At 37.7% G+C, this 16108-nt stretch overlaps 1 protein-coding gene across 4 annotated transcripts in view; it reads right to left on the reverse strand.

Annotated features, from left to right (window-relative positions):
• Positions 1 to 374: 374 nt before the first annotated feature.
• Positions 375 to 16108, reverse strand: part of TENT4A (terminal nucleotidyltransferase 4A) — a 59125-nt gene continuing 43391 nt past the window's right edge. Inside the window, exons 11-12 of one of the 4 annotated variants that reach the window (XM_032981738.2) lie at positions 13079 to 13237; positions 375 to 2626 (exon numbers count right to left, since the gene is read on the reverse strand). In XM_032981738.2, coding sequence (XP_032837629.2) covers positions 2450 to 2626; positions 13079 to 13237 — 336 coding nt within the window. In that variant the 3' untranslated portion in view covers positions 375 to 2449. Of the gene's footprint in view, positions 2630 to 13078; positions 13238 to 16108 lie in introns of all 4 variants that reach the window. The other 3 variants (XM_042806900.1, XM_032981740.2, XM_032981739.2) reach the window with 3 other exon arrangements.

Raw genomic sequence — 16108 nt, forward strand, 5'->3', positions numbered from 1 at the left:
CAAAGATTTTGAAAGGAATTTAGAAGCTAGGGGGAGGTACTAAAAAATTATATGAAAAGTTAAGGTATCCCAAGGGATCAATTAGTCAATCACCTCTTTTAAGAATATTGTTGGGAACGACCTCCAGCTCCTTTGCTCTCTCATTATCAAGGGATCAAAACCACAACTTCAAAACCAAAAGCCATGCTCATTACTCCCTTTATAAACACATCAAACATGTTTATGGAGGGTGTCCATCCCCTTTTCAAGCTCATTCTGAAGGTGTTTAGCATGAACAATTTAGAGCAGATGTTCAAATCCTATGTCAAACACTAGGATAAGGTCAAGTATTACTTTATCCATTAAATTTCCCATAAAAATGTACAGAAGAGTGACTGGTCTCCAAAGTTTATTAAAAATCAAAGAATAGAAAACTTTACATAAAAATATGTCAATTTTAGCTTCCACATAGTTGTCCGCACAAAAAATTTAAACATGATTTTTTTAAACCTGTAGCACATAACCACAGTGATAGCCAGGCCAATTTATTTGGTTCACCATGACTGAAGTGTTACATGATACCACTTTTCAGATGAGTTTTGCTTTAAAATGGACGCTAGTATAAGACACCAACTAAAGCCTTTGAAGGCTCTTTAATGTAGTTATGCTCAATATTGCTAGTGTGTGAAGACTAAGCAGTACAGGCTCATGTAACAGCCCTTAGATATTATTCATGAATCAGCTCACAATTTTTAAAACTTTTTTTTTTTTTTTTTTAAATTGTGATGAGTCCGGAGCATTAAGACAAACTTTTTGCAAACAGATATGCACTACTCTACTTTGGAATGTTGCCCTCTCTCCCCTCAAGGACCTGTTTGTGTTTGACAGATTCAGCAAGAACATGAACTACTTCTGCTTCGAAGGCATACAGCATATTAAAAAGCTTCATGCTTGACACCTCATTTTAATATTCAGATATCAGTTTTAAAACCTTCTATATCTGTATACAGTATAGATGTCCTGTTAACAGGATTCTTCAGCTTTCTCTCCTAGTGGACTTATATAACTGATCTGTAGTTTTCTGTATAGCTTAAGAACTCTCGTTAAAAAAAAACGGGAAGTCAGAGGGCATGAGATGTGACCTACTCCCAGGACAACTGTGGTGCTTTAAAAACTCAGGGTTAGGCAGGATGTACATTTTTCAAAAAGTTAAAGACAGTGTTTGTCATGGCAATACACACTTGCATAGTATACCTGTATGCATCTGTAAATTAAGTGCCAGCCACTCATACTGTGTACAACACTGGGCTGTGCTCTCCTGCAATACATTAAAAGATACTTCTCATAATGCTTAGAGCAGCTGAAGTACTTTTTATATATTTGCTCTTAACAGAACTAATGCATACTGCTATACAGATTCCTTAATGGAATCAACATATTTCCTTTCTCCACATTCCTTAAGCCGGGTACCTCTGTTTAATAATGTTGTTTGAACCCAAACTTTAACAGGTTACGTTACTAAAATGCATCAAAGCATGTAGTTCACAGCTTTTTAATTTCACATCAGGACTTGAACCAACCTTCACCCCCTCCCTCTCAAAAGTTTTACTTCTGGTAATACAAATGCTGGATTTGTTCTCTAGTTAAAGGAATAAAATTAAAACTCATTGATCAGAGCAAGACGACTGATAGAGGCCAGACAATGAGCTAAAAAACACAGGGTCAAAATGCTTTGGAGCTTAATACCTTCTTAAAACCGTAAGCCAAATCGTGCTTTCATTGTGAATCAAGAAGCCTCAAATATTACCAAATGTCATGTTTGTAACACTGCTCAGACAACCTGCCAAAACTATGAACCCAACTTAGATAATGCAACCTGGGAAAGGATCTGTAAATTAAAAAACCTCTTCCCCTTAAATATAACTTATGTGACAATATGAAATTAAATTAAAAATTCCAAGTTATTGCACAAATTATACTTCCAATATTTACAGAGCAAAAAATTCTGAACTTTGAAACAGATACAGGAGTGCAGCAAATTTACTTCTATGAATTCCCAACTCGATTTGCTGCAAAGAAAAAAAGAAAAGAATTCCAAGGGGCTGAAGTTTCCTTCACTTCCAAAATAAAAGAAAACAGAACCCACAAAGGAACAGATGTAGCCACAGCAAAAAAGCCACAGCATTTGTAAATGTCCTTGCAGATCTATTGTCAGAGCTGCTTCGGCACTGTATGAACCATTGTGGGAAGGCAGAAAACAAACTTCCACATTTAATAAGGCTTCACAGATAAGCACAACTACTTCTTGAAGATGGACTGAACCACCACACAAAGAAACATGCAAAGAAGTCAGCTGCAGATATTTGGCAACACCAATAAAACGATGTGCTGGACGCTGGTCTCCATCCCTCAAGTCGAGTGGCACTCACTCAGTTTGTCTGAACAGAGAAGGTCATTTTGGCATCTGCCATTATCTGCTCAGACTAATAGGCAAACTGTCTCTGTGTTTTTTTCTTCTCCATATATTACGATTGTACTGGTGGTGTCCTCTGTTACTAACTGGTTGCCTCATGCCTCCACTGCTGACAGGGCTGTAGCCGTTGCCTTGGTTATGAGTTCCTTTCATGGAGAACTTCATTCCACCGTGCTGCTAAAAAACACAAGATAAACACTCAAGTTTAGGCATACAAACAACTGAAACAAAGCACATATTACCAGTGACATTTTCTCAACGTACAAGTCATTCCCACAGAACACTGCTTGAAGCAACTGGTCTTTTCATGCTTGTCTAATTTTAGCTATACACATCCAATGGCACTAACAGCTTAAGAAGTGTTTTCTGAAGTAAGTGTCCTGCAAATGAAATAGTGTAGACTTCAAAGCATCCTTAAAACCCTTTATTTGGGGAGAATATCCAATAACTTGGAACAGAAACTACCAAAAAGGTTTAGTGGCAGCCTGAGTAAATCTACCACACCATAAGGTACTACAGGTGTCCCTATCACATAATGGCATACAGTAAGCTGCTGTAATGTGTATATACTTAAAATAGGTACAAGAGTTTCAGAAGATGAAATTGAAACAGACTTCTCAAATACTCATAACTTCAATGCAAGCAACATCTTCTGATGTCTGACAGCGAAAACTTTGGCAACTGACTGCCCTTAACAAAAGCTAATAGATTATTTTGCCTTCCATAAGTGGTTAAACAGGAACACCACCAAAGCTAACATTTGAGGCAACTGCTTGGAATATGACATATTTGCAGCTACTTTGGTAACCTATATTTCCAAACAAGTTTGGAATAGAAAGAAGTATGGGAACACCAAGCCATCATTACAATTGCATGCACAAAACCAAAGCAGTTATTGAAGGCATAATTCCATAAGCAACATTTTACTGTCAAATTATAATTAGAAGAGATACTGAGCATACAGAAAATCAAACTGGTAAAGACTAGCATTGAGGTATAATTAAAGTTAACCGTAGGGTGGTAAAAAAAACAAACCAACCTTGAATTGTTTTTTAATTTGTCAAGTAGGCAACCCAATCAACCTTCAACATGCAAATTCTATACACCTAACACAGACGTGGTAAGTGCTATCCTCAGACTACCAACAGTAAAATATTCAAGGACAAACAGAAAGAGGATGCATGCTGAGAAGCCCTCATTCTTAAGACACTCAACTGCCCAACCTTATTTATTGACCTGTGTTGCTAAAACATTTCCTAGAAGCTATTTCCGAGAGTCAATAACATGTAACAAAAAAATTTAGAATGTTTTGTATTTTTGGCAAGTGGACCTTCAAGCAAACACACCATCTTCTCACGTTCTTGTGCAAAGTTTTATAGTTCAATAAGTGTACATCTGACTTGCAATTATATAAGCAGACAATTAAACATCTACACTAAATGAGGTCAAAATACTAAAAATGATCCTTCAAGACTCAAAACACTGAAAACAACCATTCATTACAGTTACCCTCAGCTGAAAAAAGATAGCAGAAAACTTTAGTTTTGCTACTTTACAACCAGAACAAAACGCTGACCAGGGAGCATACAAAGCCTCAGCAAGACTATCCTCTTCAGCTGGAAACGTAAAAAAAATCTGGCAACTTCATCCTCAATTTGAGGATTCAGGAAAAAAAATTATTGGAAGCAGGAAGGCAGGTCACCACAAGATCAAACAAGCACCACAGCAAGTATAACCATTAAGCCTATCTGCCTGTATCCTAAAAGAAGTTATATCCCTGTTTTTTCAAAAGCTAATTAACTTCCAAAGAATGGTTCATTCTTTTAATTCTGTTCTCTGACATTTTGCATATACTGCTGCTGACTACACAGACCTAGATCATATACCTTCTCATTCTTCACACAAAAGCAATTCCATGTTTGACCACTCTTACCATCCTTCCCTACTCTTCTTCCACTTGTATTTTAACTTTCTTCTAATGTAGGTGGCAAAATTGTACTCACTGTTCATGATGGGGGAGGTACATGGATTTTTACATGCTTTAATTTTTGCTCTTTTTTCCTAATATCTGAAATTTGGTTTGACAATTCTCAGTAGGAAATCAAGAAAGCATTATCAAAGCAGTTCTCTGCAAAAACATCAAGATCTCATCTTTGCAAGAAATTGTCAGCCCAGGACCTACCACTCTCTACAAAGTATAAAGTACTTCTCTCCCTCCTGACGCATTGCTTTGAAAGGTCCTTCTGCACCCCTTGTCAGTTGACCCTTAAGGATCTAAACAACACAAGCAAACTTGGCCACACCTCATCCACTGCCTTTCCGATGTTAGGAAGCAGGAGGCCCAGCACAAACTCCTGCTGGGATTTCCTGGTGAACTCTACTTACTACAAAAATAGAATCATTGTTTCTCATCTTCTAACTAGTTAATTGTTTACAAGACGACACATATATTTCACTTAGGTTCTTTCAGAATGTTTCGTAAAAGAAATTAATTTCATGTCTTTGGGAAATCCCAAGAGGCTGCATCAAACAGTGCTCTCATGCACACACTTCTAGATATTGACATCCTCGGGACTTCCATAATCACTGAGGAATGGTATGTCTATCAGCAGATGATGGCTGGAGAGAAATCAGATAATCAAAAAAAAGCCCTTCATCTGTGATACGATAGACAAATCTTTGGTTCAGATGTTTTGAGTTCTATAGATCCATTTCTCTTCATAGAATGATCTCTCCCACCATAGGGCTATTGATTCAACTGAATGAATGCTATAACTGGTTGGTCTTTTGTTGGTTTGGCTTTGTGTTTTTTTTTTTTTTTTTTTTTTTTTCTCTCCTGACCAGTCTGTTGAATTTGATCCTCTGCAAATAAAAGCTGCTAGATCTGGAGGGAAAACTAAAAAATTACATTTAAAACATGCTGGGTGACGTGGAACTCTGTATCACATACCAGGTTAAAGAATTTTACAGATACTTTAACGGAAATTTAAGAAAAGGATGTTCCTGTCCTTTACCCCAAACAACAGAAATCTGGTGGAACTGAAATACCAAGTAATTATTTGCTAAGGAAACCAAACTTTTATTCTTAAAAACTGGCAAGTTTACTCTATAAAACTGCTGACATTCAAAGACTGTCATTATTGAAGAAGAAAATTTATAGCCAATACCAAATCACCTACGCTTTAAAATAACACAAGTAACCTAACAGAGCTCAAAGTCTAAATCTAAACAGGGCTTCTGAATTGTTTTGGTGCTTGAGGTTTTTTTACCTGTCAGTATGTCTAAAGTAACAAAAAGAGAGATACATGCTGGATGAAAACGAAGTATCAGTACTAATTAAGAGTAAAGAGTTTACACATACAGCGCTCAAAAATAATTGCTAAGTACCTACAAAGCTAATTAAAAAGTTTAGAAAAGGTGCAAGATGGTTTAGAAAGATGACATACTTACTATTTTGTAGTTAAGACTGCAGGATTAATGACTACGACTGAATCTAGTCTGCAGTTCATCAGATTTGTAATCACTCTTACACTTCAAAATCATTCCATGTGAAACATTACGGAGTAGTATGCAGAGCAACTTTAACATACCATTAAGTATCCTCCTTAGATAACTTAATATACATCCTCAAATTATTTAGAAGTTGATTTTAATTTCTCACCTTATTTCCAAAATCTCTATTTTAGGCTTCTAAAAAAACAAATAAGGAACTTTTAAGGATTTCTGCTCATTTTTCCACTTTCTGAGGATATTCTGGAAATATATTTAAAAAACACATCTTTCATGCAAGTAAAATATAACTTCTTGTTCTTTATGAAATAAATGAACTGTTTTGCAGAGAAACAATGGGCAATGACTGAGCCAACATTTTAGTCATTTCTACACAAACAAAAAAAAAAAAAAAAAAATCAAGTATTAGGCAATGGTTCAACCTAGTCTCATTACTTTAAAGTAGATAACAGGATTCTAACAAGATATTTGCACCACCTACCTGGGCATACTCTTAACCTGGTAAGGTAAGTGGTTTAGATGTCTAAAATGAAGTATAGCAAAACTGAAGGAAGTTCTTACTCAAGTTGTTTAGATCTGGAGATCTGGGGAAATAAGGCCCAAAGCACCGCATACATCGAAGACTGTTCCCCTCCTTTTGAGTCCCATGTTTGGACTTACTGGATATTTTCAGCTACACCTGACAAGATCTTGAATCCTGAACAGATTTTATAAAATCGGCTAAACACCATTTCTGCTCCCATTAAAAGGAGACAACAGCATTTATTCAACCAGCTGTGAAAGCAGCAAGGAAAACAAAAATCAACATGGAGACTAGAAAGAGCTCAAAAGCAAGAAAAGTTTCAGATGTTCCTTATCTTCTAACACTGGGGAACTGAAAGACTTAAAGCCACAAGGGAGCACGTTATATCAGTCCTTCATATCTTCTTTTACTTTGTGCTGTAGCTCCGCCAATAACCTGTCACAAAAGTAAGCTTTTGGTTCTCCTCACCTTTAACAACAGGTTAGACAACTATTAGTATAACCAGTTCAAAGCTAAACTAGTATTTGAGAGATTCAACAGCCTAGTCCCCTGAACGAGTGACTGACGGTAGAGACTACCATCATATTCTGAGCATATTTTGAACTACCTTATGGTAAAGAAAGATGACACATGAAAGAAATACCCTTTTTGATCTTGTCACCAGTCGAGTTTCAAAAATGAGGGATGAGAGTCAAAACAACACTACCAGAAGACAGAACTCATACTGTAACTTTGCTACTGTTGTGACATGGGCCATGAAGTGTTATCTGCATACTTGCCATTAAGAAGAAAAAGAGATAATAGCTTCTCTAGTGTAAAACTGACAATTTCAGACCTTAAAGAGAAATCTTACCTCGCTGAGATTTCTCACCTTTTTATTTGGAACAAAAAGTATTATTACAGTGAACAGACCTAAAACACTTTCCAAATGATGAGCTGGTATCAACAGAATATATATGGAAAAAGTCAGTAGAGGAAATGCACGTGTGAATGAATATTCAAATCAATCTCAGTTTGGGAGCAACAATCTGATTACAGTAACTTTAGAAAATAAAAGTATACTATGTAAACAAAAATCAGGTATTAATTCTACTTTTCCATAAGTCTACCTTATTTATGGTGGGTTTATTTATATTCCTAGAAACTACTATTTAGACACTGTGCCTTTCCTGAAACTCAGAAAGCACTCAGGAAGCAACCACCAATGTGGCCAGAGACTTTCGTACACTCATATAAACATCTAGGCTGGATATTTATATGGAGACCTCTGGAGATCATGTAATCCAACCTTCTGCTGTAAAGTGAGTCAGATTAGGTTATCCAGGATCTAGTGAAGCTGAGAGTTTCTATACAGAGAAGGATATCACCACATAAAGACTGTCCATATAAATATATGACAATCTGAGATGAAAAATACCTTGAGTACTATTTTCAGCTGAACAGCCTCTGAAACTCAGATGCAGATGCTTCTTCTCTCCATTCTTTAGGAAAGGAAATAAAACATCACCATATTTTCCTAGTTTTGCATGCATTAAATCAAAAACCAACGTTCTGTCATACACAGAAGATGCGAGTCTGACATTCAGAATCTAAACAGTTTCCAAAGTAGACAGTAGTATCCTCCTTCCTTTGCCTAAGAAAATGTATGGACACCAAAAAAAAAGTATTCTACCCTAAATGAGAGTGCTCTAAATAAAAGGTAAGAAAAATGCCATTTGGATGACTAAAGAAACCTTCAGTACCCAAACAGCTTAATAATGTCACTGAAGAAACAAATCAGGTCACTTTTAAATTGAAGTTAACATACTAAAAACTTTGAATCTAAGGGAATTTAGCATATTTGTATACCTGACTAGTTGATGACACCTGCATTCTCAGACTTACTTGGTAAAGTAGACTAGAGTTCAGGCTTCACATGAATTAAAACGTCACTTTACAAATGCATCTTCCATCCAAGTGAACTACACTTAACTGCTTGCACTCATCTAAAAGAAATACATTTTTGACTGAAGCCCCTGACCAATGTTATTTATTTCCAATGCTGCTAACTTTGGGGGAATCATTCCAGAGATAGTAGCAGTATCAGCATTACTAGTGAGGCAAAGCAATGCCATTAACAATTCGTCTGGATCAGAGCAAACTCTGAAGAAAAGTATTTTAGCCAGTGAAGTGACTCTAAAGCAATATAAACAAGCAGTTTGTAAGTTTAAGTGTCCACACTTATATGGCCAAACACAAAAGGATATGAAAAGCCACTCTTAGAAGATCTTGTAAGAGTTAGAGTGTGGTATTTCAGCAGTGACATTAAGGTTTCATTTCCTAGCTGTCTCCTGTGCTTCACAACTGACCCAGTGAATGCTGCTATGAGATTTTCAATGAACATACTCAAGATCAGACACCACTCATCTAAAGGATCTTCAGTGGCGGTGTTCCTAGACACGCTGGAACCCAGCGCAGCAGGAGGACTGGTACTTACTGGTTTTAGATACTTTTGAATAGAAAGACCACTCTTTGGGGGGAAAAAAACCAAAAAGGAACTTAAAAAGTAAAAGAGTTATTCTGACCTGAGCAGAAACAAAGTTTCTTCTGTCTTCTTTAGTGACTAAGTGACCAGCAATCCAAGAACAAATTGAACTTATTTCACCCGAAAATAACAAGGAAAGTAGTCCTTCTCCCTGGGAAGTCACCAAGCAATTTCCATCCCCTCCACTCATCTGGACATGCATGCCAATATCTGTTTTCTGCTTATTCCAGTGGACAGCACTGCTGTATGAACTGTTCTGCTCTCCCAAGTGAAATTTCAAACTGCTTGTCAGCAAAGTAGAAGAATGATTACCTTGCAAAAATGATTATGATCCTGGAAAGCATGAAGACCTGTATCAGGAGATTAATTAGTCCCTGAATTACCTGGAAATTCTCCAATTAATTATGCAGTATGTAAACAGAATTGGTATTCACACTAAAGCTGTTTCAAAAAAAAAAAAAAGAAAGGTTTAGGAAGCTCTAATGGCAGAGAATTTGCTTAGAAAGCTGCAAGTTGTTCAAAATACAGCTAGTGCTCCTAACATTGGCACCTCCTGCTATTGAGGGCAGTACTGGACACCTGGGTACAGCTTCCAAGCTGAACTGAGGCAGAGAAAGTTGCCAGGGAAAAGGCTGAGACACCATGCAGAAAATCGAATCTCTTTCAGAGACATTTTGAATACGAAAGAACACCTGCTGTTAAAAGTCTTGCGCGTGTTCAACTTTATCAGGATAGAAGTCATGCAAGATTGTAAAGTGTGCCCATTAAAAATTATAAACTAGCATGGTCTTAAGTTACATGAACTGCAAAAGGAAAGCCATCAACCTGATCTAGCTCAGCCCAGAAAGCTGCAAATGAGAAAGACATTTACAGTATCCTGAGTAGAATTATATCATTTCCCACTCTGACTTGGTCATCATCCCTATCAAAAAAGAACATTTCTGCTTCACAATACATATGCTTATGGTAAATCCAGTGCAGAAAAACCTTATCATCCCATTTCTGAACTGTAAATAGCAAGAAACTCCTGTGACATAATAACACAAATCTCAAAGGCACATCTTTGTTAAGTGAGGTCCACGGAAAAACTCCCCATTTAAAACACAGTATAGTACAAACTACTAAGAGAACAGTTAACAAGTACTGGAAAGGATAGCCAAGTAACAAAGCCAGAAAAAGTGCTACAAAGCAGTTGTTTTCCAAGATTCAAAATTCCAACACAGATCCAAAATTCATGCAACACACTGCCTCTTCTCAACCGAGGCAAAAACTCTGGATGCCAATTTGTTTTGTACCAACATCAGCATGCCTCAAAAATGGATTTTTGTGTGTATGTGTAATTTTGATGAAGTTAAGCTCACAGGTACCTCTTCATAAAAGCAGAGTTGTTAAGGAAAAGAATAAACTAGACTAAGTTTGCATTTTATAAGAAGTTAAACTTAAAATAGCTCTTCGGTTTTGTTTTAAACTTCAAAAGTTTCAGACTGTACACTAGATGTGAATACTCAAGTGCAGACACTAAAATACCTTCTAAATAACAGAAAACATTTCCTGTTCAGATAGGCTGGTTTTGTCTAGGTAAGATTCAGCAGTAGGGGAGAACAGATAAAGGGGAAAAGGGAAAGGGAAAAATCTGTGCAATCACTTAAGATTAAAACAAAAGGCACACCTTGAGTTACAAGCAGGGCTTGCTGGATGACTGAGGATTGCAGAGGTAGCTGCAAAGAGGATGTGATAGCAGCTTTCAAAGATGGTGCCCCTCCTATGTTCCACTATTTCCCTGCAGGAAGGTTAACACCTGTGGTATGCAAAGGGAAAGTAGCCTGGTCTAAATGAAAGCAGGTGAAAAACATCTAAATAAAGTGCCTAAATCAAGCACTTGTGGAGTAACTATGAAGAATTTGGGCACCAAGCCATAATATGCCCTAACTTAATGCTGGTATTACTAAACATTGAAAATGCTGTTCAGATGGAATTTCTTCATTATTCACCTAGAAGTTTCAGTGTTTAAAGCACTGCTTTTTTTTTTTATTCTGTAATAAGTGGCAGTTACCATCTCTAGACATATAAATCAAAATCACAAGCTGCATGACAAGTATTCCCTTACACACCAGACAATGTACTGTGATCAGCAGCACAAAGCACAGCTGGGGGTCAGCAGCTAGTGGTATATCCCAAGAGCTGATACTAGGGACAATACTAGTTAACACCTTTGTTAATGATGGGAGATAGTGACCCTCAGCATGGCTACAGATGATACAAAACTGGAAGGGGTGGCTGATACATAACATGGTTGTGGTGCCATAAGGGACCTCGTCAGGCTGAAGTAATGGTCTGACAGGAATCTCTAGTTCCAAAAAGGAAAATGTTAAACTCTGCCCTTGGGAAGGAATAACCCCACACACCAGTACACACTGGGCACTGACCAGCTAGAAAGCAGCTTTGCATAAAACTACCAGCAATTCCCAGTGCATGAGTTGAACATGAGCCAGCAACATGCCCTTGCATCAAAAGGCCAAGAGCATCCCAGGCTACATTAGGAGGAGCACCTCTAGCAGGTCAAGGGAAGCAATCATATTCCCTCTGCTGGTGAGGTGACACAGAGTGCTGAGTCCAGGTCTGTGACATGGACACAGGAGTGAGTCCAGTGAAGGTCCATGAAAATAAGGCACCGAGACATTTGTCATACAAGAAAATGACGACAGAGCTAGGACTATTTATCTCAAGGAGAGAGAGCTCAAGAAGAATCTTATCAATGGGTCTAACTAATGAAAAGGTATAACGAAGATGGAGTCAGACTGTTCTCACTGGTGCCCAGTAAAAGGACAAGCAGCAACAGGCAGAAACTGAAATACAGAAAACATCATTTAAATGGAAAACTTCACTAGAACACATTTGCCCAGAGTAGTTGGGGAGTCTACCTCCCTGGAGATACTCAATACCTTGACTGGACAAGGTCTTGAGCAACCTGATGTAGCTGAAACTGTTTTGCACAGGAGGCTTGGATTTCTAGAGGCCCCTTCCAACCTCAACTATTCTGCAACTCTGCAAAATATTTGAACAATCTCAAAGCAGAAACTGAAGCAAATACATCTTTTATCATGCCCAAAGAGTCAAGGAAGTGCTGAGTCAAAAAAGACAAGGTCATTAAGTTGAAAATATCCTGGCCCTAGAACTGTGATAGGACTGAAAGAAGGAAAACACTCGAACCTGATCAAAAACAGGTTTTAAAGAAACCAGCTTATTTTGTGATCACAGCCAGCCTACAACTTGCATTAAAGCTCATGTGAGGCAGCTGTTTTGACTAATAGCTTTAATAATCAAGATTGAGGGAATTTTTTCCTACAGATAGAGGCACTGAAGCTGTAAGAAAAACTGAGGATTTTTCTTCCCATTGTATTATAATGGATACATTAGCTAAAATACTTTAGGTTGGTTGAGTAACATGTAGTTTCCCTGCATGTTCACCTCCCAGCACATTTAAGCACACGTTTAATATCTTGGTGAAAATACTTGTACACATGCCCATACTTAATTTTCTGTTCTGTATCTTTAAAACGTCTTACAGGAAGTTACAAGTGTGGTCAGATCTGTCCTGATAATTCAAAATCAGACAACTAAACAAGCCTAAATAGGTCAGTACTATTTCTTCAGAATCAAAAACTAGCTTACAGATACACCACCTACATGAAGTTTCTATTTTAAGAACGGAAAGTTAAGTAGCCTAAAGATCTGCAAATATTTCACTGGTTAGGCACCAGGACTCTCATATACAACTGAAGGAGTCAGACACCTGACACTCTCCCTTCAACTTTTTCCTAGGTGTCAGTGTGCTGTGGAAGGGTTCTTATATTCAGAGATGCGTCTCAAACACCAACCCCTTTCCCACCCATTCTCCCCACACTTCTGACACGGCAGATAAGTAATTTTATGATTACATTAAGTTTAGCACATGCTACATGAAGGTTATCTTCAGAATTTTTTAGACTGACAGCACAGCACAAATGATCTACACTTCCGATTTGATCGCTTTCTCATGAAAAAATTGCTCCGTTTAGTTGGCTCATACCTGATTACTGGCGGCCATTATCAAGGTTCTCGTAGGCGCAGATTGGGGTTTACCACTTGGCATAGGCAATGCGGGTGGTAAACTGGCCATAAGCTGAGTCGGTGCTTGCAGACTGAACTGGTAAACATTAGGAGCTGTGCAAGGTGGTGTATCAGAATCCTTTTGGCAGAGAAAAAGGGGAAAAGAAAAGCAACTTTACAGAAAGTACAGTATATACAGGCTATGCATGTGAAAATGCACCCAAATATCAACTCATGTGAATACTGTAAAATTTAATGATTTTTTTTTTCCAATGGTAAAAAATAAAACACAAGCCAGCACTATGTTTATTTTACACATCTAGCAAAAGTTTAATTGAACCTACATCAAGAAGACAAAGTCAACAGGTCTATAGCAATCCTAGGTCAGTTCCAGTCAGTGCAATCTAAAGCCAAAGTTATATCTCTAAAAAATTTGAATTAAGATGGGAACTAAGGTTGGGAAAAAACAAAACAATACACAAAAACAGAACAAGAACAGCGACACTGTTAGTGATACAAGGACTAGAATTGTCATGACAGAATCAGTCCTCTGAGCAGCATTCTAGATTGTACTTATCTGTACAGTAAAGTTACTCACTGTAATTATAGTCTTCTCCAATTCTACCCAGCAACATCAAAGTTAGAGCTCCACCTACCAAGAAACAAGGAGACGGTCTGCCAGTCAAGGCTAGTATACGCATGCCAGTCACTCCACTGCTAGTTAGTTCTGTTCCCCTCACTTTCCATTGGAAATCTGAGTGATAATTCTTCAAGCAAAGCAAGATTGATGTAGGATTATAGAAAAATATACTCTAATGGCATTACTGATTACTATTCCTTCTCCTTCCAGCCTGACCAACAGCAATTAAAGATGCATCATGAGCAGTCATACTGGTGATATTAAACACTGCATGCCTGGACCACTTGACAGACAACAAGCAAGGAGTCAAGCACAGATGCAGGGGTTTATAAGAATTACTGAAGTCTGAGAACACCCAACTGTGACTCAACTCTTAGGTGACCACTTATTTTTTAAGTTGAGAAGGATGAAAAACAAGCTATAGCCTACTGGAACAACTCTGAACACAGATCTTGTAAAACTTTTCAGCCATAACAGTGTCAACAGCTAAGTAGTTTTCCCTATATTTCACTGCTGCTTTTTACCATGCCCTTAACTCCAAAGTACTATGAACTCTAAAATAATGGAAAAACCTATTCTTTCCCCAAAGCACTAGTGTTTTTTCCATTCCCAGCCATCTGGCTCAAAGTATAGCAAGAGTTACTACATTAAAAGACAGTATTGGCTCAGTTTAACAGTAAAGATCCTTACTGATCTAATTACTAAAATATTCTATTGCTCTTTCTCTAAAAGATTAATTGCCTGGAAGCAAAGACTCAAACCAAGCAAACTTTAAATAGACCTCCAACACTACTACTTGCTCTCACGTGGCCTTGCTTTCCAAATTAGATTCTTCAGAGAATAGAATGTCTAGGAAAATATTTTCAAGAACAGAAAAAAAGAAGATATTTTAAAGCTTTTTTTTGGGGAAAGGAAAAAGACATTTAAGAGTCTAACAGTTGTGAATACTGAGCAGCGTAAGCAATGAACTACTAGAAAGCAGAACTTGCATCCTAGCTGAAATGAATACCCACAGTAGAAACAGACCACAACAAAACTGTCAGCTATTAGAACAATCCTTCTTTTATTGGTCCGTATAAAGTTGTGCTTACTAAAAAAATAAGTTCTAGAAAGAGAGGAGCTGCTCTCCTACTAGGTCAACTAGTGGTAAAAGCTACAGTATGCTTTTGCGAAGCAGTTTCAGATAGTCGCATCGTGAACTCACTAGAGACAGATCATACTGGTAACAAGAATCTGTGCAGAAGCGCAAGTCTTACGAGATCAGATGTTCATCATTCAGTAAATACGTTCACAGTGGGCAACTACATGCTGTAGCACCGATCAAAAAATTAAGCTTAGTTGTATGCACGTGCAAAGCCAGCTGCTTGGATTAGATGGCATTTTTCTCTTTTGCTCAATCCTACAATGTTAGCCAAGAGAACAGACTAAGATCTCTACAAAGATGAAGTAGATACTTTCTTAACTAAGTAGGTGGTAGAATCAGGTACAGGAGCAAGAACCCGGATTTCTAAGCTGAAGTTTCTTTAGACAGTATCGGTCATGGAATTATTAAAAAGCTTATAAAAGGAGTAAAAAAATAAAGAGGGGGGTAGTCATGTTTAAACAGACAACTTCTGAGCATGCTCAGAAGGAACCATGAGCAGGGAAATGGGAGGGAAAGGGGGATCTTATGGTCTATCCAAACCACTGCGTTATCTTCTGCAATGCAACCTTCACAAATATGACCAAAGAACAGTTTCACTCACTCCACTCAAGGAATCTCCCCTCTCTCTTTTGCTTACATACAATTAGACCACCTGAAGATTCACATACCTAACCCAGATGGGACACTTCCCATTTATACAATTTCTAAGGGGTTTTGTGCAACAAAAAATTGATTCCGGTATGGAAGCAGCAGTAGATGGAGGAGAAAAGAGAGTTGTACGGTTTAACTGAGATTAGATAAATTTCAGCAACAGGAAGCTTGTGTTGCTTTATTTTAATTCTGTAATTGGTATGTTGTTCTGCCTCAGTGTTATTTACTGATACACTTTTCATACAAGTAAATTGTATCTCTCTTCTGAGGTGATCCTGGATTGCTAAAAGGATAACTGTATTGAACTGATATGCTGACTTCTCATCAGCATTGAAAGCCTTTTGTGAAGAGCTTTACCTTTGTTACTCAAACTGAAAGGTTAGCCTCAGTGATCAGAAAATTGAGCCTAATGTGAACAAAACTGTTTTTCCACAAGCACTGCTTAGACTGAGGGATTAAAGTCTCCCTTCGTCTTCCGGACAGGATTTTTAAATGTAATGTTCAAACTTGAAGCATTACAGAAGCTCAGACCACCTACAAGTAAATGCATACAGGCAATACTCTGACACTTTAGA

The sequence above is a fragment of the Tyto alba genome, unplaced genomic scaffold (assembly GCF_018691265.1).
Source record: "Tyto alba isolate M040663 unplaced genomic scaffold, T.alba_DEE_v4.0 Super-Scaffold_48, whole genome shotgun sequence".
Lineage (NCBI taxonomy): Eukaryota > Metazoa > Chordata > Aves > Strigiformes > Tytonidae > Tyto > Tyto alba.